General features: G+C 37.3%; 1 protein-coding gene across 8 annotated transcripts in view; it reads right to left on the reverse strand.

The window, feature by feature from the left end:
* The window catches only part of PPP3CB (protein phosphatase 3 catalytic subunit beta), a 49,840-nt gene extending 24,435 nt beyond the window's left edge, over positions 1-25,405 (reverse strand). For 4 of the 8 annotated variants that reach the window (XR_007889528.1, XM_051619922.1, XM_051619924.1 and 1 more), the window contains exons 1-8: positions 25,119-25,403; positions 12,311-12,511; positions 10,100-10,224; positions 6,648-6,759; positions 5,646-5,791; positions 525-664; positions 350-427; positions 157-251 (exon numbers count right to left, since the gene is read on the reverse strand). Coding sequence is in view for 7 of the 8 variants with exons in the window: in XM_051619922.1 (XP_051475882.1) it covers positions 157-251; positions 350-427; positions 525-664; positions 5,646-5,791; positions 6,648-6,759; positions 10,100-10,224; positions 12,311-12,511; positions 25,119-25,188 (967 nt within the window). In the remaining variant the exon portion in view is untranslated. Of the gene's footprint in view, positions 1-156; positions 252-349; positions 428-524; positions 665-5,645; positions 5,792-6,647; positions 6,760-10,099; positions 10,225-12,310; positions 12,512-25,118 lie in introns of all 8 variants that reach the window. The other 4 variants (XM_051619926.1, XM_051619925.1, XM_051619921.1 and 1 more) reach the window with 2 other exon arrangements.
* Positions 25,406-25,840: the final 435 nt, after the last annotated feature.

Genomic DNA, 25,840 nt, shown 5'->3' on the forward strand with positions numbered 1-25,840 from the left:
TTATGTCACATGTTCTTCTTCATAACATAACTTTTATTAATGGATTTTTTTGTCCTTTAATTCCTTACCTACCAAAAAAATTGTTGATATTAGATGACTTATCTAGTGAGCCATTTTTATTTTATTATTACATAGTTATTAATAGCATGTTCTTACCTTTATTATTGTAGACATCCAGGTAATTAGGTGCTGAAAAAATTGTTATTAATGATGGGAACCCTGTAGTTTGACTTTTCCTGTACATTCTATAACTGCAAAACCAAACAGATTATTTTACAACTTATAGCAATAAGCAATTAATTTTTATTTTACACTGCAAGTAATTTCTTGAAGGACACAAATTACTTACCCTGCATCTTGTGCTTCATGTGCTCTAATGATTGACAACAAATTATTATTTTGCAAAAATTCACAAACTGCCGGATAGCTGTGAAATGAAAATAACTATGAGTAAAAGAAATTATCTTTAAGTATGCAGCAAGGGTCAGCATTAAAACATCATACAGATCACAGCATACTCTCACCTATAAAAGTATGAGCATCCTCTGACTGTATTGTGACTGAAATGTTCTTGTGAATTTTCATTTCCAAAATCTTCTGAAGGGTCTGACCACAACAAGTCACACATTGGTCCAAATGCTGGAGGCTCTTTGAATCTATCTAACTGTTTGAGAAAAGGCAACAGCACAAAGACTCTTTGAATATTAAATCTTTATGTTTCATAAATGTGCTAAACTACATATCCATCAATACCAAGCGTTTTTAGAACAAATCCCAACTATATCATAGAGAAGTAGTTTCTGTATATTTTTTCCTCTCCTCCTCATAAAATAAGGCAAAGGCATGCCAAAAGAACCAAACCTGTTAAGAGCAATAAGATTCATTAGTTGTAAAAAGAAGGGAGATAAATTCCAGACTGATGGATATGCGTAATACAAGGTTAAGTTACAGACAAGGAACAAAATGGTCCTCTTTCATGCACATGCCACATCTACCAATCTCGAGACACCACCAGGAATTAGCAGAGACACAGTACAGAAAACAGGAATTATAAAAGAAAAGCATGAATTATTAGCACTGACTAGAAGAGACTAAATAGATTATCCAAAAAAAACCCAACCAAACCCCCCCCCCCGAGACACCCATCTGCATAATGGATCATTTAAAATGTAATGAAGAGGTGACCAGCTTAGCCATCTTAGACTTCTTTCATACAGGCTTTATTTCTCAGCTATGGCCCTGGTGTAATGGGCCATAAGCATTTCGGGAAATGTCTTTGTTCACTTTTTTCTAGCTGCTGCTTTAACAAATTTCCGCCTGGAAACACCTGCTTTAGCAGCCTGCAGCTTTCCTAGAAACCACAGTGAAAGGGGGAAGAAGTAAGGAGAACAGCACATTTGTCAACTTAAAAATAAAATACCCTGCTTAAGTAAGAGTCAATCAATCTCTGATGTCCCAGAAATGAAATTAGATATCCTAGATTCAATATAAAGTTTGTTTGATCTTTATGTAGCTGGAGTTTGTTCACAAGATGATTTTATCCAAGAAATGTAGGGACAGTTCTTTGATGGACCCTGCATTTATCTCACTTTACCTCCCATACCAAAGAAGATGACTTTGATGGTACTAGAGAACACTTAACTCTTCATGACAGGTTCGAAGGGAGGTTTGGTGAGCACCTGGTGAATTTGAGTCTAACGGTCCATAGGAATCCATTCAAATATGGAACCAGCAGTAGTGCCAAGCTCTCTCATGCCCTGGAAAATCAGAGCTCCTGAGGCTGCCACCTGTAACATAAGTGGAGAGGTCCAGATCTTTACAAATTCCTGCCAGATAACGGCAAGGCAGGTATTAACTGAAGTTCTTGTTGGAATTTATTCAATATTAAAAATTCTAGTGGTTTAACATTTCCCACACTGGATGATAAACCCGGTATGGAATATTTCTTCCAGATTGAAGAAGTCAGTCCATCAACTTCTGCAAGTACCTGAATTTCTGTAGATTAAACCATCAAGTTTCTAAACCTCCAGCAATAAATTTGGGTCCAGAAGCTAACAGAAGCACTCACACAAGAAGATTAAACTGTTTGGCGACTGATGTCTCCTGCAATACAGAAGGCTGAAAGTCTAGAAAGCATTTCTAAGCATTTTCTGGAGTTATTATTCATTGATTTTCCTTGTTACTTTTACTTTTAATGTCTCTATCCATTTGGCTAAAGATTTTGGCTCCTACAAGCAACACACTTTTCTCACAAGTTACTGTCTCTTAGCATTGGAACAACAATGTAGCAACTTCTTGAAGTAAGGAGGTCAGTTTGTAAAAAAAAGTATATACTTACACACCAAATCAGTTTATCCTTCACTAGATAGTCTAACAAGTGGCATGGTTCTCAAGACATCTCAACATTTAAGGAAATGTCACTGTTAGCTACTCAACTCAGATTGCGTATATCAAATCAGAATAATCAACTTAAGGGTTTCTCTACATCAGGACAGCAAGAAAGTTAACAAAGGACATGAATTAATTCAAAACACTTGCTACTTTTTAACTATTTCTGAGTATGTTGCAACTATGTCAAAACAAGATCTCAATACAAATCAGCTTAACATTTTTCTAAATATGATTAAGGTAACAGAGAAAGTAAATTTTATTCAAGAATAAGAATCACTACACCTGGTGTTAAAATAGAAAATAGTTCCTGCGAACTATCACACAGTAAAGCCCTAAAAACAATGTGAAGGCCAGTAAAGAGTGGCAGTCATCTTGTATAATACTAAAGAAAAGGAAATTTCAGCAGATCACAGAAAGGAAGCAAGGTATTATCGAGACATATTCCCAGTAGCACCCCTGTGTATTTCAAGGCACGCTGCTGATCAAGGCTCAGCATGACCAAGATCTAAAGAAATGAATGACCATCTGTTGCAAATGAGGAAGAAAATTATCTGTCACTCTTCTTTGAATTTAGAGTCCTCATAATCTTTTCTCAATACTTCCCTCCTTATAAATCACTAGTCTTAAAATCCTGGAATTTTGTTTCAGCTGAAGTCTTGGCAGTGCAATAGAAATCAACTGAACAGCATCTCTGAGTTGATGGACATGTGTCTGAAAGGGATACTCTTTACCAACACAATCAGGACATTTGTGTAAATGAAGTTCAGAGAATAGAAATCAGATTAGTGCAAGTTTCACAAACTTCAATTTTCCCAGAAATAAGAAGCACTTGCAGCAATCTTTCTTGTTAGGCTTTACTGTCATAGCTACTATGATAGCTGTCCTCTATTGTTATGTCAGTAAAAATAATATTTTCCTTTTTGTAGTTTAAACACTTTCCTGAGTGTGAATAATACTGACAAAACACTTAATCCAGAAGAAATTGCATCTGCAGAGAAATCTTCTTTTTTCTTAGGTTTTCTTAGTAACACTGCTTAAGAGCTGTGATTTCCCTTCTCTTCCCTTGTACTGGATGATTATACCTACACGTTACACAGAAGACTTCTCCTTAATAAGAATATCAGCTAATAAACCAGAAGGCTCGTAATATTATACAATCATCTCAACTGTTTACAGAAGTCACTTCATATACATTTGTACCACAAGTATATGATATTGTCCTAGATATAAAAATATCATTTCACATCACCGATTTAAACACATCTACAATTATAGTGCATGCCACACTCTCATGCAGCTATTGAAGCTGCTGCCAACTGATTAACAGTGCCTCTTACAAGCTACCAGATGATTCTTTAAAAAACAAAAAAGGTCCAAAGAACAGTTCTAATAACACTGCCTTGCATTTATAAATGTAGTTTTCATCAGAAGCAATAAACAACGCAGATTTTCATACATATATATATAAACATACAAGCTTGTATTTCATCCCAATGTAGTCCTGAGCGTTACAGAAGCACGTATGAAAGTACAGGCCAAGATGACAGAACTACCTTTTCATTAAATTTACTTGACATTTTGACACCTGATCAGCTGCAAGATTGAGACTAAAAGAAAAATTAATCACAATCCTACTGTGACAGTATTTTTCCAAAGTGGTTTTCCAGACTATGTTTCCTTTACACTATGTTCTAGAAAACTCTGACCATGATTCTTTTAATCTGTAACTTGAGAAGTATTAAGGTCTCATCAGAATGGCACCATTTACTTGCTTTGCTGTCTTACTTCTCTCTGCACAATGCATATAGACCTCTGTACAACTTAGTATTTGCTCCAAAAATGCAAAATGCCTCAGTACATTTTCCCACTTACACCAATGAGCTTGTAAATATTCTTCCTCTCTGTTTCTACCATTTTCTTCTCCTCTCACATCATTCTGCTTGGCAGTGTAATTATCTGTAAGTGAAATAATCTGACATTCCAGCCTCTGAAATGGTCCAGTCAGTACAAAAAAAATCTGTTGAATTCAGAAATGAAATGCAACTGGACAGCAGCCTATAAATCTGAGGAGAGGGAGAGGTAAAAAAAAAAGAAAAAGGAGCACAAGTAAAAGAGAAAATGCTAAGAAAATGAGAAATACAATAAATGAAGATACAAGGCAAAATGGGCCATCAATATTTACATACTAAAACCTGATTAGGGACATTCTTTCTCCTTCTCTTTGATATTTAGAAAATTTTAATAGGCCCCTGCATACCTTCCTCCATATATGGATAAACAACTTTTTTCTTCCATCCTTACCAAAGCATTCTTAGAAGCACCCATTTATCTTTTAAGCTGAAATCAACTACACTTTAGTTGTTACTAATCACAAGAGGAATGGTTTTGATTTCCAAATGCAGCAGCCAGGATGTTTGCTAAGTTAACTAAGTCAAAAAGAGTATGCAAAAAGGAAAGCACTTAAGTCTGAAAATTCCCATCTGTTACAATCTTCACCTGACATAAACAGTCCATACAAGCTGAAATCAAGGTATTAGGAACAGATAGATACCTTATGTATCTTCTTCCCTTTGAATTGCACACTACTAGTTACTGTTTCCATTGCTTAACTTTAAAACTTGTTTTCACTCTTCTTACTCATATACTCAACACACTTAACCACAGAGAGAAGCACTACACAGCTGCTACTCAAATGCCTACCATATCTGCCATGTTAAATAGCAATCTGAATTTCCACTAAATGCTGCAATTTCACACTCTTTCAAAACCAAAATCCACATGGTCAATAGAGTGAAAAAACCAAGATGCCAGTTTTCAAATAAATGTAAGAATAACTGAAATACCATGTTTGATATACCAAAAATTGTAAAACTACAAAACTTCCTTAAATTTTGTCCTGAAAACACTACCTCTTATCAAGAAAGATATACAAAGCACTATGTCAACTGGCTATGTAGCATTGTACATACACTACCTGTCATGGGAAACCACGTGGAGTTTTTGAGGTGTTTTTTTTTAATGTGTGTTTTGTAACAGTCCCATCTGTCCTAATGAGATCCACTAATGGGAAATACACTAGATAATCCTAGAGTTTTTCATTATGATACTGCTTAGCCTACATTTCAGTTTCTGATTTACACTTCCAAAAGAAACAAGAACAGAAAACAATATACACAATTTTACAAACATGACTTTGCATAGCAGCGTATGAATATCTGCATTTCCATTAATTTTCAAATACACAAAATACTCACTCTCCTAATGTCATCTAGTGTATTAATTTCAGGTGAAAGTCCACCATGAACACAAAGGAACTGTTGATTTAGAAGAGCAGCAAGAGGGAGACAATCAAAAGCTTCCATACAAGCATCATAGACTCTTTCTGAGTACTTAATTTTACCTGCAGGAAAGAAAATATAAAACATTAAGAAAAACATATTAGATGGGAGAAGTAATTTAGTGGATCATAAGACCAAATCTCAAAATTAATGCTTAAAAAAAACCACCAAAGCAATTAATATTTTTGGGTTTAAATTAGCATTTCCAAACACCACAACAAGTAGCACACTTATGCTAAATGTTCTCTTCCAGAACTATAACAATTTTTCATTTCTTCTTCTGTTATCTCGTGTGGAGAAACGATTTTTCTTTTTTAAAAAATAACAATTATTTTGCATTATACAATTACACAGCAGACTTCAGTGGAAAATACTACTGAGAAGTTTGTGATTTTTCATTTACAGTGAAAAGCTAAGAACTGCTTATAGATGACATCATTTTACCAGGGCAAATGATCCATTTATCACCGGATCAATACCTACACAAACCTTCAAATGGAGGAGCAGCTTACGTCACGAAAAGAGTTATCTTACTTGTATAGTTGAAATCAGTTCCCCAAATGGAAAACCTACTCAGCAGCAAGGTTTTCTTGCTAGCTTCACAATGCTGCTCAGCAAGTTACTCTGCACTCTTGATTATAGCCAAGACAGAAAAAAACCCTTAATCTCTCCAGGATTTTAAAATCAGGATTGACAGATCAAAATTTATTCGGTAATGTACCTTTACAGACAGCAGTCTTCTACATAACTTGCACTCCAATGTCACACTTACCTGCAAGCAATTCTACACATCTCAGTGGGCCCCTCCCAGATGTTTATAAGAACTTCATTAAACTAACAAACATCTCAAGCAAAATGAGGGACCATAGATCAGCAGGTTGGCTCTTAGCTAATTTTACATTCTTAGGCAATACTTACATTCTTGCTTAAAGGTAAAATACTCTGTTAGGTGTCTGCATTCATGGTTGCCTCTCAAAAGAAATAATGTGCTTGGGTAGAGAATTTTCAGGACCCATAAGTACAACACACACTGTTGAAAAACAAAGATATCCAGTAAAATACACTATTTTATAAGAACTTTTAAAACTATTACTAAGAAACATTGATTAAGAATATTAACAGCTTCAAACCCAAGTACTGCTTAATGTGCCATTTTAAAAACCAGCACTAATTCCCTGAGTCCAGTTCCAGACATGAGATAATGTAAATTGCTTATTACTTTTCTTAAGAACAGCTGTACAAAATACTGAATATAATTTTTATATTTACTGGACACTCAATAATACATAAACTCAGCAGAATAATACTGCAGAAACCTTTCATCTAGACAAATAATGTGTGTTTATGCCTAAAATCTGATTTTATAATATGATTCTAAATACTGGCACAAGAAGGAAAGCAGACGTGTATTAGTAGTGACTGAAGAAAACAACTCCACAAGACTATTTACATTTAAGTCAGCTATATCTTTTGGACACAATTTTAAAACTAAGAATGGACAGAGGAAACCTTTTTTTTCCTTCCAAAACTACGAAAGCTGGTTGTTTATTCAGTGTTCAAGCAGCAAATTCAAAGAATTATAGTAGGCTTCCATCTTAGTAGGCTTGATTACTGCAACATCAGTAGTGAACAGAGTTGAGGACAGAACTACAGAACTTGAATGATTTTTTCAGTTAAGAGTCTATTAGCACTCAGCAGTCTTGAATGCCCAAAATGTATTTCTTAAATTTCAAATCTGATTCTTGCATTTTTAACTGAGCACAGAAATCTCAAGACCCCAGAAGTCGTGGGGAATGTTGAAGTAACCTGCAAGTGGTTAGTATTCTTGTTCTGAATCAGTACAAATACACTGAAGATATCATTCTTCAAAGTTACTTTGCCTAGAATAATAAGTGTACAAATGAAAAAAGAAAACAAAGGAACACTTTAAAACACTCAGCAAACATGGAAAAATATATCATCCTTCTATTGTGAAGTATAGCTAAACCTATTTCTAAATGTTTCTTATTTTCTTAGTAAAAATATGAAAAATATTAGTTTTTCCAGTGATAAAGCTTCTTTTACAATATCTCTACAACTCTATAATTATTTTTGTTATTTTTTAAGTCTCAGTTTGACAGGGTGCTGAGCCATCTCATATAAACTATTGATTATCTAGAAAGGTTGGACCAGATGATCCTTCAGGTCCCTTCCAACCTGGCATTCCAAGATCTCCATACAGGGCAAAATCCCCAGACTCTTTAAAACTGTTTCCCAGCAGAGAGCATAATCAGTTTCTTCCAAAATGACTGCTATTCATCAAATGAATACATGAATTAATTTGGCAAATTCTACGACTGAACTGTTATAGTTAAGTCAGTTTGTATGAAAAAATTATAAAAGCTTGCAACCTTGAAAACACTTAATACGAAAGTGGCAAAATAGTGCCTTCCTTCCAGTGAATGGATGCTACATTTTATTAAATTGCTGAGATTTACACATTCTGATGCATGCTACCTGCTAAGTACAAAATAAAATTATTTGTTAATCTTTCCTGTACTGGCATATTTGCTTTTTATCACCAAATTCAGACAGACTCATGACTGAATTTTCTATGTTCTGTTACTTCCACTAGAGAAAAGAACTTGCACACACTTATGTGAAGGACTCCATTTTGATCCCCACAGTTTGTTACATACAAGCACAGAGCATGTAATCATCTTTCCTATTAGAACTCATAACATTTTAAAAGATGATTAAAAGACTGATTTAAAAGACTGATTAAGAATTTCTTAGTGAAAAATCAAATGTTACTGTTCACAGGTTTTTAGAAAATTTCAGCCTTGCTTTTCCATGAAAAGTCCAGTATTTTACCAAAAGTAGATTATGCTTTCAATCACAAAGAAAGATTTTAAAGTAATCATATATGAAAACTCCAGGAGGTCAACTAAAACCTCTTCAATATTAAGGCAAAAACTTCAGTAGGAAAAAAAATTCAGAAGGTTAAAATGGAGAACAAATGACTGATTTTTACGTACTACATTCCTCTTTCTCAACAGGACCACAAAACATAGTCCCACCTTCATGCACTTGCAGCAATTCCACTTCATTCAGATAATCTGCCATGTACTTCACTGATGTTCCAACACCCAGAGGAAAAGACAGCAGATTATCTCAATGAAGACAAACAAGCTTTTTAAGAAACCTGGAGTGGTTTTCAAGAGTGTATTTATAATATCATGACATATTCTGCAAGTAAATCTAGCATACAAAATATTATATTAAAAATTAAATCAGAACTATATGAGGAAAAAAAATCAGTCAGTTCTTATTGCTACATTCAACAACATCCATCGTTAATTCTTTTTTCTAAGTGTAATGGTTGAAAAATATTTCATTGCAAGTTTTCATATAGTAACATACAGTGTCGCTATGTAAAAGTCATTTTCAAAGATAGATTATTTGACATAATCAAGAACAGGCCAAGATTCAAATGTTGAAATTTTTCCTCATAAATTACTTCAAGGCAATCACTCCTGTTGCATCTCCTGATGGTCTGCCATCCCTAACAACCCCAAACAGCACTTTGCATGTTCTTCACAGTCTGTACCTACATATGTTATTAGAACAGCGTAACTTTAATACAGAAGTCAAGTATCATACACCATGATGTGCAAACTACTACTTCAAATGGTATGCCACTCTACTAGATATTTATCTATGAAGAGATCCCAAGCTGAGGTACTTCCAAAGCTAGCTCCAGAAGAATAGTTAACTTAAAAATCACAGCTCTGAAACTGATTTATATAAGTAAGTGAATACTTCTGGAATGTGGTGTATTTAATAAACATGCTGAAAATCAAAATTATTTTAATTCAAAATACCTGAAAATTTAACAGCAGAAACACAGGTCATCCTTAGGGAATTACCCTCAGAATTTTATTAAAGTACTAGTAATTATTTTTAAAAAAATGTATTATGTACATAAATGAATCTATTATGTACATACGAATCTACTTTATACAGATAAACAGCTATAACACATTGAAAGACCTTGCAGTCATGACTCACCTGTTCTCCAAAAACATATAAGCACACCTTCCTGCATATTATTAGAGATGCAGGATTATGCATAATAATACTATAAAATTCAACTTTTAAAAAATTAACTAAAGAAAGAAGAGGAAAAATTATTAAGCCTGGTGATTTCAATGGGATAGTCCAAACTGTTGGTCAATATCCTTTGGTAAATAGGCTTTTGTCATAGGAGAAAGCATAGCAAGGAAGAAAACATTCACATGTTCAAAGCAGACCTAAAACCTCATTTGAAAACTTCCATGAAATTCTGCTTACAGAAAAATTTAGGACAAAACATTAATATATTCAGTTACCTCTATACTAAAATAACCTCTGTCTACATAGTCACCGAGGAAGAGGTATCTTGTGTTAGCAGGTGATCCTCCCACTTCAAACAGCTTCATAAGATCAAAGAACTGGCCATGAATATCACCACACACTGCAAGCAAAAATTTTGTTCAATTTAATGAAAGAAAATTTAACAGAAAATAAGTTATAGTTAAGCAAACAGCCACAAAGAACTTCTAATTATGAAGAGAGAAAGGTATAAAGCAGGAATAACAAAAATTTTTTAAGCTTCCCCCTTTGCTTTTCATTAAGATGCTGTCCTCACTACCTGTAACAATACTAATGACAGCCCTATTTGAGTCTAGCAGATTGTGTAGTATCTTCCAAACAGTCAATGCACTGACCACTGAGGTACTGAAAGTTCTCAACAGTTCTTTACTGTCCTCCCCAGCCCCTCAGGTATCTCAGCAAATTCTCCTTGGTATGCATATTTGAAAATGCCTGCTGCTTTGCAACAATCTGCTGTGTTCACATGGGATTGAAAAAAGCAAGGTATGCTTTTCTTTCTTAGTCAGGCTAACACAGCTTTTATTATCATACTATCTTCTCTTTGCTCAGTCACTTTCAGTGAACTACCTTCACTATTTAAACAGTGGATTATTCTTGTGTTTTTAGAATTCGAGACAGGACAAAACCAGTGGTCAGCAACCTAAGGCAGAAATGCCAAAGACAGCAAATGGGAAGACTTTCAAGAGCGTACAGCAAAGCCAGGTCATGTCACAATTAAAAAATAATTGAAAAAAAATGCACGGAAGAGACAACTGTTCTTAACTCCTCATTCCCACAGGAGCTTCCACCAGCTCAATGGAAATCAGGAGCTGCCTTCTTACTTCTATATGAGGTTGTGGGAAACAGTTATTATTGTTATTCTTCCTAATAACAATTAACAGGAATTTGAGAGACTATGTCCTCCATTGATGCCAAATGTCACTAATCAACTAACAGCATCTTTTAGGACATTTTTCTTGGGGAAAAAAAGTTGTTTTGCTTTTGAAAGAAGTATCAGATACGGCACACTACACTTCAAAGGCTGTTATTCCCTTGTAGCAGACCATTTGTCCTCACAACCTACACAGTATTAGACTAAATAAAATGTAACCTCTTTTAATTTTTCTTAAGATCTCTACACAAACACTGCAAGAACTTTCCTTTTTTTCAGCCACCAGTATACCAGTAGCTTCGGGTAACTACCCAAATAAATGGAAATAAATAATTCTAAACATACAGACTACTCTGTAGTTTCGAGCTTTATCTGGAGCTTCAAGAGACTCTGAGTTCAGACTGTCACTTAGTGGTTTCCACCACTTGAATCATTCATATTTTTAAAAATGTCAATAATAATGATGTACTGTTTAAATGTTTTCAGTTACCCAATATTAACAAATTAAAGCAAGATGAAGACCTGAAATAAGCTTTTCAGACACTAACTTTAAATAGACCAATTTAGAAGAAAACACATTTTGACTAAATGTGATTTGAACACAATAATAAAATCTACTTTCATTATCATAAATAATAGATATGCAGTGTAAACTATTTTATATGAGTCTGGATTGTTTGTAAATAAAAGTACTAAAAGACATCAATTCCACCTTTCACCAGGTCAAACAGAAATCGAACTAGTCAAACCATGAAAATACTCCAAAAAAACCCAGGAGTCAGTTCTTTATCACAGTGGATGTGGTCCTAGGGCATTAAAGATACTAAAAGAATCTTTCAACACTTTCCAGTACTACCACCCTGACAAGAACATGATTCTGCAAGTAATCATCAGTCTTACCTACAGAGGAACTATAAAGATATATTTTTCACTCACAATTCCAGTTCACAATACTTGCTTCAAACCACACCAGTTAGCTTCTCTTCACATATTTAGATTTCAGGATAATTCTGAGGTTTTTTTATTTTATTTCAGGTACATGTTTATTCCTACTTACAACACTGGAAATCAGTAATTCATCACTATTTGAATACTTGTGAGTTTGTCTTTTTACACTAATGATACTAATTTTTTTCAATAGGTATAACATCTTCATTTTGCAAAATAACATGCAGCCTATTTTTTCTGACCATTTCAGTCCTGTTAAGCAAATGCAGTTGTGAGGAATAACTCAGGAAGATCATACAGAAATTTTATGTTAGCATTTTTTTGCTGAACAAATGAAATTATCTATTACCTGTAATTGGAGCTTCAACTTCTATCATAGTTTTTTCCCTCCGTAATATTGCAGCACCCTCATTAATGATTCTAAGTGCAATTTCTTCATCCACTCGACCTTCTTTTATCAAGTGGTTCTTCAAAATGTCAACCCTTGGTCTTCCATCTGTGTCAAACACTTCTTCAGAGGTCAAGCGATGCGTTGGTGGAAACGGGACGGCTAGCATTTAAAAAGAAGAAACAGTAGTTGCAACAATGCTATTTAAAAAATATAGTCCATCTAGGACTAGATCTATCATAGAACAGCTGCTATCCAAAGCAGCAAATTTGTCTTTCAATCAACCAACTTGATGACACCATTAAAATCTGGATGGAATAGTGTTATCTGTGTATTTAAAAAAAATGAAGATAAATAATGTGCAAGTTTGTAGAAACTATAAAACAGAGTTTGAGGGCACCATTATATGTACAACATTTGGAAGAGTGAAAACAGCCTTTGCAAAGGGACATCATCTTTCTCCAATATACTGCCTTTCTCTGACAGACTCAACAAGTATTGAGGATGCAGGAGATTAGTTTAATATCTGCTGAAGACATGCAAAAGGCATTTTAAAATAAGCCCATCATCAAAGCCTCAAAAACCCCATAAAACCCAACCAAACCAAACAACAGAACCCAAATCAAACAAACAAAAAAACCCAACACAAAAAAAATCCTAAGCTAGCAAGAAAATGATACAATGCTGTTTAAAGGACTTGAATTAAAAGGAGGAAATAGCCAGCACCTGGAGAGGAAGAAGGTCACCAGAGGAGCCTCACTATAATCTGTGCTATTCAATAAATTTGTAAATTACACTGAAAAGAATGTGCACTCATGGAGTGATGCAGTCTTCAGGTGACAGTGTTCCAGACAAAGAATAGGGCAGGCTATGAAGAGCTACAGAAGTCATCTATGCTACTGAGTGGCTCAGCAAAATATGACACATCAAATATTAATAAATGCAAATTAATGAAGGAAATACATTTTAAGTTTACATATAAAAATCACAGGTTATAAGATTACTACTCAGAAGCAAGGTCTTTCCTATCATTCTAGGAAAATACTTGATAATGACAAGTCAAAGAAACCCAGAAAAATGAATGCTAAGAACTATGAGCAAATAGAAAACAAAAGAAGATGCAATTATGTCACTGGTAAATCTAGCATGTAACCCTGGTTTCCCCACCTTAAAAAAACAAGAAAGAGTAATTTTAAAAGGATTCAAGGAACAATAATGGAAAAAAAAAAGTTAGAATTACTTCTGCTACAGGAGTAACTAAGACTAGGATACTTCAGCATAAAACCATGAAAAATAAGTGGTCTATGACATCATTAATAGAGAGGGTGAAGGGAGGGCAGCACTCACATGCCCTCAGCCCCTGAATGGCAGAAGAGGGCAGGGTGTACTCTGTCAGTTTGAAGTTCTGCCAAACCACTCCCTAAGCAGCAGAACAATTCCATAATACCAGAAAAAACTGTAATTTGGGGAGCCTACAAGATCGCCATCATAGACTGAAATTTCTTCTTTGAGCTTATTTTCCTGTTGTGCCATCTCTAAAAAGATTAACCTAACAGAGGAGGCTGTCCATATACTAGAGACAACCTTAAAAAGTACTGAAGTATCAGAATTCCTTGGATTCTGGCTCAACGGTCAAAAGCAGCCATATGTGATCCATGTCTCAAAGAAGTGGAGTAGAGAGGTCTGAGACTGAGGACCAAGCCAGACTCAGCAACTGCCCAGACAGCACATCTGAATGTCGGCAGATTTCATAAATTCAAACAATGGCAGTTGAGCTCCTGCACCAATGAAATATGGCTGTTGGACATGGGAGAAGAGGACACACCAAAACTGTCATTAAACAGTACTTCAGAATATCATTGTATTCATGCAGGATTCTAGGGAATAAAACTAATCTGAAAAATAAAGAACAGCAAAAGCAAAAAAAAAAAATTGTATCGTAAGAATGAAGAGAGAAAAGGAGCAAAGCCATTCCATCACTCTCCATTTAAATATTATTTCAAGCATGTTTACAAAGAAAAAGTGGAGAAATTAATCTAATTAAAGATAAGAACAACTAGCAGTATTAGTAAACTTGCAGATACATTACTCATACTTTATTTCTTACTTTCCAAAGTTAAACTTTACATTCCAAAAATTGATGCTTAACTACCAAAACATTCACTGACTTGGCTTAAATTAACTTCAAGACTCATAGTAACACATTGCCACCCTTCTGTTTAATGCAATAATAAAAATATAGCAATAAAACAACATGCATAAATCACACATATTCACTGAAATGAAATTATACTAGAAAACAAACTGGAGAATTGTCTAGTCTTCTTCTTATAAAAGTTTGTAAGTAGGAAGAAGCTGGAAAATGTGCCTTGACTTTACAGCGTAGAACAAATTTGACACTTGATTTTTGGACATAAAATATTTCATTAACAGAAAATAAATGGCCTTCCATTCTCCTCTAGGAATGATTCAAGTTTCATTTGGAAGTGTTAAAATTCGATGTGGTCCAAATGTTAATAAATTTAACATACTTAAGAAATATAACCCAATCACTTCTGTTGCACGCACAACTGTTTAAAAACATAAATCTGTTCCTCAGAAATCCATTGTTCCAACAAGATAGATTTAACTAATTTTTAGAAGCACTTCATTATGACCATGCAAGCATCAATTCTAGCATTCACTGTTTGCTTTTTTTAAACTTTACGACCTTCACATCCTCTTTATGTTATTTTTGCATTATTTGGAGGTTTATATAAATCTGCACATAAATTAAGTTTTAGGCCATTTTTTCACTCACTGTTTTTAACATTCATTGTGGGCCCACAACTGCCTTCAGCAACGCAAAGCTGAGCTCATTCTTATATGAGACCAGAAAATTCACAAAGTAGAATTTCTTGCAAAAGCCTACCCACTGAGAAACAAGGTTCATCACCTCCAAGATACTGTTTTGTAGGAATTGTGCTTTCTTATTTGTAGTATTATTTCTAGATAACAACCTACTTAAGTGAAAGATGACCCCTTTATTTATGGAGGGGTTTTTTGGGTGAACAGTGTTGTAGAGTATGGCCTGCTGAAGTGACTAGCAGTTCTTCATTCTCTTATGTGCAAATCATTACTGACTTATAATGACTACTAATGGCTGCAGAATTTGGATGAAATTTTCTTAACAAAGTTCTTATGTCCACATAATATATTTCAGATCGGATTTGTACAAAAATTAATTATGTCTATTTTAATAAACACCAGCTTTGAGTTTGTCTAGCAAGCTACATTCTCTGGGAAGCTATAAAAACATGTTTCTGTCCAGTGTCTGGAAAGAGAGATCTCAAATTATTTGAACTAGTACACTTACAAAACTCGATTAATCCAGGGGTTATCCGTAATGTGAAAAAATCTGAGTGTTAGCATCTGAAACGGTTATGTGTCTGTAAAGTTATATTTGCCTCATGAAAAAACAAAGTAATACAAAAAGTTCCTCAGAGTTTAACAAAATGTTTTGCACACAATAAATGTATTTCTCTATTGCTCAAGAAGGAATTTTTTTAGAAAAATCTTCAAAGGCGGCAAAAAAAACATGGATAAAGATTTTATCTGCATCACCCAGATGAATAAAACAGTAGCACTTAGCATAAAAACTGTTTCTCTCCATTGCACACTTTAATTTCTGTCTCATTAATAGTGAACACTACATTAGAGCTCATACCTTTAAAAAATTTTACAAATAACGTCTTTTATTAGATTAAGAATTATAACTTTTGAAGTATTGCTGCTTCAATTTGAAGAATTTCTGCAAACTAATGGATTTAATTAAACCTTTGATGAAGCAGCAATAGAATGTTATAGCCTAAGGAAAAAGAATTGCAGCATGATGTGTTCCAAGACAGAAATATAAACCATGTTTCAAAGTCTTTGTGCATAACCTGCACTCTCGGGACTGTAACAGAATGGTAATTAAGAGGAATTACCCTAAGGAAATAACATGGTGTTGGTCATTAAAGGATTCCCTGCTTCCATTCCCAGCAAAGCTAAGCAATAGAAAAACACTCAGAGATTAATCTGTAAAGCAATACACACTGCAGTACAAAATAACAGATTGTATCTTATTATTAGAAGTACAGATATTAGTAACTAAGATAACCCACCATGATTTACAACAACATATTTTCCAAAACAAACCATTGCTTACTAGTAAAAGTAACCAATTTAACTTTTAAAATATGTATTGATTATAAAATTTTAACTATATTGATTCAAAATTTTGAACAGCAATGCTAGGGAAAAAACAGTGAGTAGCTTTTGAAATTTGTTAACAAAAATATTTGTATGAGTTTTATTACTATTTGCATATGCATTTACAAAGAGGGAAAAAAAATCACCTTTCCTTTATACTGCAGTAACAGTTGAAACAGTTATCAAAAGCAAAACCTCTAAACTCTCTTTAACATCTCTATCAATAATCGAGACGAGGGCATAGAGTGTATCCTTAGTAAATTTGAGGATGACACCGAGTTAGGTGAAACTGTTGATCTGGCTGACGACAGGAAGGCCAGAGGGATCTGGACAGGCTTGATCAATGGGCTAAGGCCAATTGTATGAGTTTCAATGAGGAACAGTGCGGCCAGCACGACCGGGGAGGTGATCCTACCCGGCACTGGTGAAGTTGCGCCTTGAGTACTGCGTTCAGTTTCGGGCACCTCACTACAGAAAGGACATTGAGCTACTAAAGGGTGTCCAAAGAAGTGCTACAAAGATAATGAAGGGTTTGGAGCACAAGTCTTATGAGGAGCAGCTGAGGGAGCTGGAGTTGTTTAGTCTAAAGAAAAGGAGGTTGAGAGGAGACCTTATTGGTCTCTACAATTACCTTACAGGAGGGTGTAAAGAGGTGGGGATTGGTCTGTTCAATGAAGTTACAAGTGAAAGGACAAGAGGTAATGGCCTAAAGCTGTGTCAGGGGAGGTTTAGATTGGATGTGAAGAAGAATTTCCTCAATAAAAGAGTTACCAGGCACTGGAACAGGCTTCCCAGTGCAGTGGTGGAGTCACCCTCCCTGAGGTATTTAAGAGTCATGCAGACTTAGTACTTCAGGATATGGTTTAGTTAAGGACTTGTCAGTGTTAAGTTAATGGCTTGACTTGATGATCCTGAAGGTCTACTCCAACCAAGGTAATCCTGTGATTCTGTGTAAACCTAGTTCTACACTGACTTTCTACTTTACCCAATATAATAAACCCCACCGAGAGATGCAGTATGGCAACTAACACAAACATGCTACTTTCAGAACCAAAGCAGATTTCACATTGCCTAGTAACCGAGTACAACAGTAGCTGCTAATAAAATCTTATATGTAGATCCTCTAAAATAAAAACACACTGATATATATGCCCATTTTCATAACCTTGGTTAAATCTGCCTTGTATCAGAGATACCCTGCTGGAACAGGCTCATGAAACAAGATGAGATCAAAGCCACTAGACTAATGGTAGGAAAAGTATCAGGGATCAAATGTATAAGGATCTGTACTTCCACATGCAAAGTATTTTCTCTTAAGACCGTAAAACTTACATAATTCTTTTCTCTGACAGTGAAAGCAATTTAGCAGTTTCTCCTCTATAATCAGGAGCCCATGACATGTTCCATGAACTCAGCTTTGGCTGTAAAAGCATGCTCAACATCCCAGATTTAATTTTCTGTTTTAAGAATGGTTTTATTTCACAGATAAAGGCTCAGCTCACATTATTAAGGTTACTAAACACAGACATTGTAAAGAATATTTTACTTTGGTGGAAGGTATACATGAAACAGTGTATAATCATTTACTCCACTAAGTCATGTGATATGTATCAATACGACCATGGTGTTCTGTGAAAATATAGGCCAGTATCCTTCATTTTGTCAGCAGGTTTATTATCATGGTATCGTAGTCATCTGTGGTTTTTCTGTTGTTTGGTTAGGTTTTCTAGACTGTTGGTTTTATAAACGAATTGCTATCTATGTACTGCCACTCAGAAGAATTACAAAGCCTAACAATCATAGAATCATAGAATGGTTTGAATTGCAAGGAACCTTAAAAACTATCTAGTGCAAACACCCCTGCACGGGCAGGGACATCTCCCACTAGATCAGGTTGATCAGGGCCCCGTCCACTTCCAAGGATGTGGCTTCCACAACTTCCCTGGGCAACCTGCTCCAATATCTCACCATCCTCACACTAAAGAATTTCCTCCTATTGTCTAACTTAAATTCCCCCTCTTCCAGTTTTGACCCATCACCTCTTGTCATATCACTACAAGCCCTTGTAAAAATTCTCTCCCCAGATTTCATCTTTCAGTCTGTCCTTGAAGTTTTCACATCTCTGCCAACACTTACGCAGAAGAAAGAGATGCAGCACCCATGACTGCTACGAAGACAGAATACATCCAACTATCCTTCTGCATTTGGTAGAACAGATTTTAAAAGAAATAGCATAAAGATGTCACAGATGGTCTATGGACCAGCAACCTTGAAAACATTAGTTAAGCACCAACACATAGCAGCACCTACTTGAAGCAGAAAGCTAAAATCAATAGTTGTCAAAAGATATGAGTTACCCCATTCATCCCAAATAAGAAAGCACAGATTCAGCAAAGTTAGTTTCTTGTAAATTATGATATTTTTCCTAAATTCCACAAAAACTATGCCTTTACTTGGGTTTCTCTGAATGCATGTTGCCTGCTACATTAACAAGTATTCTAAATGAAAAGAAAAATGACCCCATAAACCTTAAAGCCCTACAAAAGCAATGCACGCACTTTTATTTTTTCTTACTAACCATTTACTTGCAGTCTTAAAAGTTTTACAGAATTTTAAATCTCAACTTAAACCATTGATATACCAAGTACATGGTACATTAATCCTTTATACTGGCTAATTTTGCAGTTACCTTAGTTGATGCTTTTGGAAGTTTCTCTCAGGAAAAATACAATTATTTGTATGAAAAGTATTTAAAGATGCTCCTCCTATTAAAATGGCCATAGCGTGTTATGCCAAAGATTATTTAGTCCTTAAATGTGCTTCTTGCACATTCATAGATCTTTCCTTCTCCTTACTCTCTTTTCTAAGCAGGGCTGTTTATGGGTTTCCTCCAGAGTTTCATTTAGACCATTATTTTTACAATCACTGATAGAACTATTTTTCACTATTTTGTCCAGACCATGAGCAGACATTTTTATATTTTTTGCCTCCACTGCACCTCATATCTAAGAATTCCATAATTTCAATTAAACATTACACGAAAAAGTATTTCACCTTTTCTTATATTAATTTCTGGAAAAATTTGCTTAGTAATACATTTCTCCTTTTCACAGGGAGATAAGAATTATATTATTTCCTATTCAACTTTTCTACTAAATACCATTCATGAGGTAAGCAGTATCTAACTGCATCCCCTACTCAGCTAACCCTTTTCCAAGTCACAGACTTCTCACCTTTGTTGCTCCACCTCGCATAAAAGCCACTCTGTGCCTCTGAACACATATTTAAATAAAGAAAATCAGGAAGGGGAACCAAAATTACATACTGCTGTTAAAGATGCTCATAGAACACAAGATGCATATAATGTCATGATGGTGCAGTCTACTTTTTTCTATACTCATCCCTAAATTCCTACCAGTCTGTTAGACTGGCACTGCATGAACATCTTTGGAATATTACCTATATAGACCCTAGTATTTCTTTCCTGAGTTCACTGTCCTCTATGTTTAAGCAAGAATTTTTCTTTCCCTGTAGTCTCTACTCTGCCTTTATTGGAACAGCATCTCCTGCAAATCCTTGCCCAGGTGCTCATTTAACAAGAGCTTCCTGGAACATCTTTGGAAGTTTACTACCTGAGTAAGCGTTATTTGCCATTCACTCTGTTTTCTAAATAACTTATCAATATATTTAAAGAGCACAGATGACAGATGTTAACCTTCTGCAACCATGGAAATTTATTATCTACTAATATCCTTTCTTACCTAACTAATTTTGATCCAAAAGAAGATATTTCCTCTTTTGCTTGTTTTAAAGGCTCTGATGAAGGCACCTGATGAATAGTTTTGCCTGGATCAACCAGTTCACAGACTCCTTCAAAACATTCTAACAATTTCTCTTGATTTCCAGCTATGAAAATTGTATCATCTCATCTTTAATACTATATTTCCCTAGGGACAGTTAGTCCACTCTTTCTTACAAGTGCTATGAGTCTGCTTAAATTAAACCTACTGATCTACAGCTCTCCAGTTCAATCTAGAGCTTTTAAAAAAATGCTGCTGTGCTCCATTTCTCATACTCAGAAGATGAGTTATGCCACAGGCTATGGAAAATAAATCTGCAATTTTTCACCCAAAAACCCCAAAGAATTCTTTTAGATCCACTAGACAAATGTATTTTGGTTCTGGGACATTTTTAACATTTGTTTTGTTGATAAGTTCTGAAACCACTTACATTTCAACAAGAAAATTATTTGGTTCCATTCAGCAATAAGAATTGACTCATGTGAAAGAGTCCTTAGTTTTTATGCAGTAAACACACATGTAAGAAGTTGCCAGATTTTTCTGCTCTGGCCTTACCTACTCAAGCCTCAACTGCCAATTGACCTTACTGAAATTAAAGCAGGCTTCCGTTTTTGGGTGCGTTTTGGGGAGTTTTGTAGTTGTTATTTTTAACATTCATTCACTCTAACCATCTTCCTAAACAAACAAATAAACAGAAGCATACAGGCCAGTCAAACACTGACTTATCAGAATTCAGTTCCATTCCACAGTTTCTCTCAAAACAAAACTGTGATTTTTTATTTTTTTTTAAAGTATAACCTTTCAATACTCTGTTTACTCTGATGCTTTTCTGGCTCATTTTAGAATAATTTTTGACCAGCAGCATAAAAACATTCTAAGTGCCTTACAATGTTATCATTATATATAACTACGAAGATAATTATCTATATTATAATATTTATTTTTAAAACAGCCTTCATGCTGCCTGTAAGCATTTATCCTTTTACCTTTTTTTTTTTTTTTACCAGACTGAACTTTGAATTTAAATACTGCAATGATTTCTTTTTCTCCTACAAGGAAATAATTAAAAAGTAGCTCTTTGTGTCATAATTTAGGACCCTGCTCAATGCTATGAGTTAGTCATTTTGGGATTCACAGATTCACTCCCACTGAAAAGTCAATAATCCAGAAAGGCAAACCCAAACGACCCAAATACAGCAGTTAAATATCAGCAGCAGTTTAGAAGAAAAAGGTATCCCCTTCCCCCTCCCTCCCATGATTTTGACAGAACATAATAGAGGAAAATGTTATCTTCCATGAGACAGTAAAACACTAAGAATCATCCTTCAAAGATGAAGAGGGTGTCTAAGAAAACAGTGAATCATGATGACACAAACATTTTCTCACCTGTATTAAAAAAAGCAGTAACAGCCTTGCCACAAGACACCTTTTGGGAACCAAATGCCAAAAACTGACTTCAGACATTTCAATTCCATAGCTAACCATTCATTTACAGGAAACTCTGTAATTACAAATTACTTAGGCAATTTAACTAAGCCACAAAAAGAGGAAATTTGTGCTTTTTATACATGCTAAATGCCAACAATGATCTTTGATGATGCAATTCATGCTTGGAAAGGCATACAGACTCACACAGCTAGAAAATATAGACTACATATTTAAAGTCATTCTTAGGTTTATTAAATATATGTTTAATGAATACTACACCCAATAACTTTCCAGATATTTTTCTAGATATATGCACTTCCCATTAATTGCTAAATACACAGCTGAAAGCATAAGGGGGGACAAATCCTAATTATTACCTTGTTAGAAAAGATTAGTTACTGATGATACAATAATTTAATAATTTCTCTTGGGTAAGCACCTCTTGCCCATTTCTGCCAACATACATTATTAGTGGTAAAGGATATAGTTTCTCATAGCCTCTGAAACTTATTGGTTTCTATTATTTTTCCCCTTTTTCCCGTAATACAGGGAAGGAAAACATAAAAAAAAATAAAAGCAAGAGAGGAAACAATAGAAATACCAGGAGGCATTAAGTTCTGAATTCACATTTCCTCCCCAAAAGAGCTAGAACATGGAAAGCATGAAAGCTGAAACATGGACCAATACACAGACACACCAGATAATATTGCTACATTTTTCTCTGTGGCTGTTCTCAAGGAGAACATTATAAATGAAATGTCTCAGCAAGGAGAGACAGAAAGCCTGGGTGCCCCAAGGATGTTTTTTCTTGGGAACAGAGCTGGCACAGAAAAAAAAGTAACATTTTCAAACACTTTTACACTTTTATTTCTCCTACAGTGGATCACACTAAAAAAAGAAACAAGAAAAATTACTGCCTTAAAAAGAATCCCCAAACCTTAATCCAGTAAAGAAATTCACGAATAAGCCCCAAAGTATAAGTGGATACTTAGGATAAAAAGAGGCAATTTCTACTGTGATTCATAAGCATTACAGAAATTTAAAATGTAAGACATTTGAACTGTTGCCTTAACAGTTTCACCAGCATGCCTGGTCCATACACTGCCAGTATGAAAAATTAAAACTTCTAGGTCTCCTGGCATGCAGTGTTGTCTTGACAAAAACAGTGACCTCACCTTAAGAGAGTATTGCCATATCTGTAACCTATTCACTGTACAATAGGTAAGAGCACAGTGAACATTTCTTGGTACGAGAGAGGCACCGATCTGTTTGTGAAGAGGGATATGATATAGTAGTCAGATTTTAATGTGCCTTCAACAGACATTACTTGTGTTGCACAGATGCCCCCACTAAGCACTGACATAACCTGCAACCTTGCAACCCTTGGGTCACTGTCTAAAAAAAATATTTCTAACTGCACTGCACCTAATGGGGAGAGAAGCAAACCACTCTGTCCTTCATATTGAGAACACAGACAGCTTGGCACAGCTGTCCAGGTTTTCTCCAGAAGCCAATGATTCAGCACGATAGGTATGGACAGGACAGGTCAACAGAAGGAACAGAAAAATGCTGCTATACAAATATTTAACTGGTTGTAATTATGTCAGATGAAGCTATCGAATCAATTACCTTTACAATAGTTCTGCCTCCTACACATTCACATTCAAAGAAATAAGAAGTAACCCCAGGCTGTAATCCTGTTAGAACAAAGCTAGTCTTAGCTATGATTTTGAACAACCAGATGCGTAGGTCCCCTTTAATAAGCTGAATTATTAAGTGACTGGAAATCTGCAGGCTTCCAGAGAACTCTAAAGCATCTAATTGCTTACCATTGGTTTTCCTGCATTGTTTGAAGACCTAAATTTGTTACAACAAATTGCAGTAAAGGTACAAAAATCCAACAAGTCTAAGCACTGCATGTTAAAGTTTCTACAAGTTTCTAATAGACTAGTTTTAACATTTTCTACTTCAACTCTTGCAATTTGTTCAAACAAATCAACAGGTTAAGCAATCCAAAATGAGTAACAACTTACTGTGAGTAAAGCTTTCCAGCTTACTGGAAAACATGCCGATTTCCAAAACATACTATGGGATTCCAAGGCTTTAATTAAGACCTGCTGAATACAAACGGCATCCTTTTCATTTCTCAAGACCCCCTATTACATAAAAAGTTAAACTGACAGACCTCCACCCCTCTGAAATCAGTCAGACGCTGTGCTCCTAGGAACATAAATTTTAAAAGCAGACTGCTTTGTGTACAGCCATGAATTTCAAGAGCCTAGGTCTGCCACCACAAACAACTACACTGCCATAGCCAAATACAATTCAATATCAAAACCTTCAAGAATAAAATAAAATTATCCGTAATTTGACTAAACATAACCTAGAAAAGTTTTGAAGTGCTACCTATGCTGTCATCTTAACTGACAGTTGAGATCTAATGAATATATTTTAGGATATTTCAGTTACGAAAGGTTATTACCCTCCCAAACGCTAAAATGACATACTCGATGTGCTCTGGAACAAGGATCCTGATACTATACGGTATTTGGTCACTAGACTATCTTAGCTTTACACAGGTGTATCTTCCTAAAAAACGTTTTACTTTCTCTTCTGAGAAGTATAACGTTCGACTTTTCAAAGCTTCCCAGGAGATTCTGCTACCAAGAAAGGCCACGAAGAAATAGATCAAGGTGAGTTTTTTTTCTATCAGAACTGGGAACCTGAGACCAGCAGCCAATAGGAGGGGCGGCAGCATCTTCCCACTCCCTCGGCGCTGTCAGCTTCTGCAATTACCAGGATCTCCTCTGCGCCGACTGAGGAAAACCCCCTCCGAGAGCGAGGCGTGGAGGGGCCAGACCCCAGCGGGGAAGCCGGTGGCCCCCAGAGCACGGGCACACCCGTGCCAGAAGGTCGAGCAGCGCACCTGGGCGGAGGTGCGGGAGGTGCGGGGGCCCAGGCCTCCGGCCCCGCCTCGGCCCGCAGCCGTGCACGGGCGGCTCCGGGGCTCGCCGCAGGTAACGCCAGCTCAGCTCGGCCTCCCCTCTGCAAACAGAGCCGATCCCGCGGATTTCCACGCCGGGGCGAGCACCCCCCGCCCCCGCAGGCAGCCGGGCAGCCCTTCCGCGGACACGCCGCTCCGTCCCCGTCCGTGGGCATCTCGAGGGCCCCCCTCCCCAGGCACGGGCCGCCACTCCGCGCCCGGGCAGCCCTGGACACTCGGGCGGCCTCCGCCCGCCGGGAGTGGCGGCTCCCGCCCCCCCAGGCAGCCATGTCGCCCTCGCCCCGCCAGGCCCGGGGATGCTCACCCTTGACGGCGCGCTCGCTGGTGCCGTGGGTCGACAGCAGCAGCACCTTGCTCCCCTCCTTGGCGGACATCGCTGGGCGCTGTCGGGCTCCGCCGGCAGCTGCTGGGCGCGGCAGCGCCTCGGTCCGCCTCCTCCGCCGGCGGGGAGAGGGGCGCGGGGCCGGCAGCGGCGGGCGCGGGGCCGGCAGCGGCGGGCGCGGCTAGAGGCCCGGGGCGGCGGCGGCCCGGCGGAACATGGCGGCAGGCGCGGCGCCCAGCTCCTCGCGCAGCCAGGGGACAGTCCGCCTCGGGCCCGGCATGCACCGCGCCGCCACCCCGCGAGGGGACTACGGGAGCGTGGCGAAACTCCCGGCTCCGCCGCGGCGCTGGCGCGGCCGTTAGGGAGCGTGGCGAAACTCCGCTGCCTGCGGGGCGGCGCGGAGCGGCGGCTGCGGCCCCGCGGGCTCTGCCCCCGGGCGGGGAGGCGGGAGCGGGGAGGCGGGGGCGCCCCGCAGCACGTCCCGCCCCTGGGCCGAGCCGCGAAGGCCGGGCGGGAGGGCAGGGGAACGCCAGGCGAGCGGGCGGGCCGGCCCCCCCAGCCCCTCCGCGGGCAGGGGCACCATGGAGAGCTCCGCCCGGCGCCGGCCGCTCCCGCCCGCGGCGGCCGGGCAGGGCGAGGCCCCGCCGGCAGCGGGGGAGCCACGTTGTGGGGCGGCGAGGGGCGCGGGCGTCCCGCACCTCGGG

This window comes from Apus apus, chromosome 4, assembly GCF_020740795.1.
Source record: "Apus apus isolate bApuApu2 chromosome 4, bApuApu2.pri.cur, whole genome shotgun sequence".
Lineage (NCBI taxonomy): Eukaryota > Metazoa > Chordata > Aves > Apodiformes > Apodidae > Apus > Apus apus.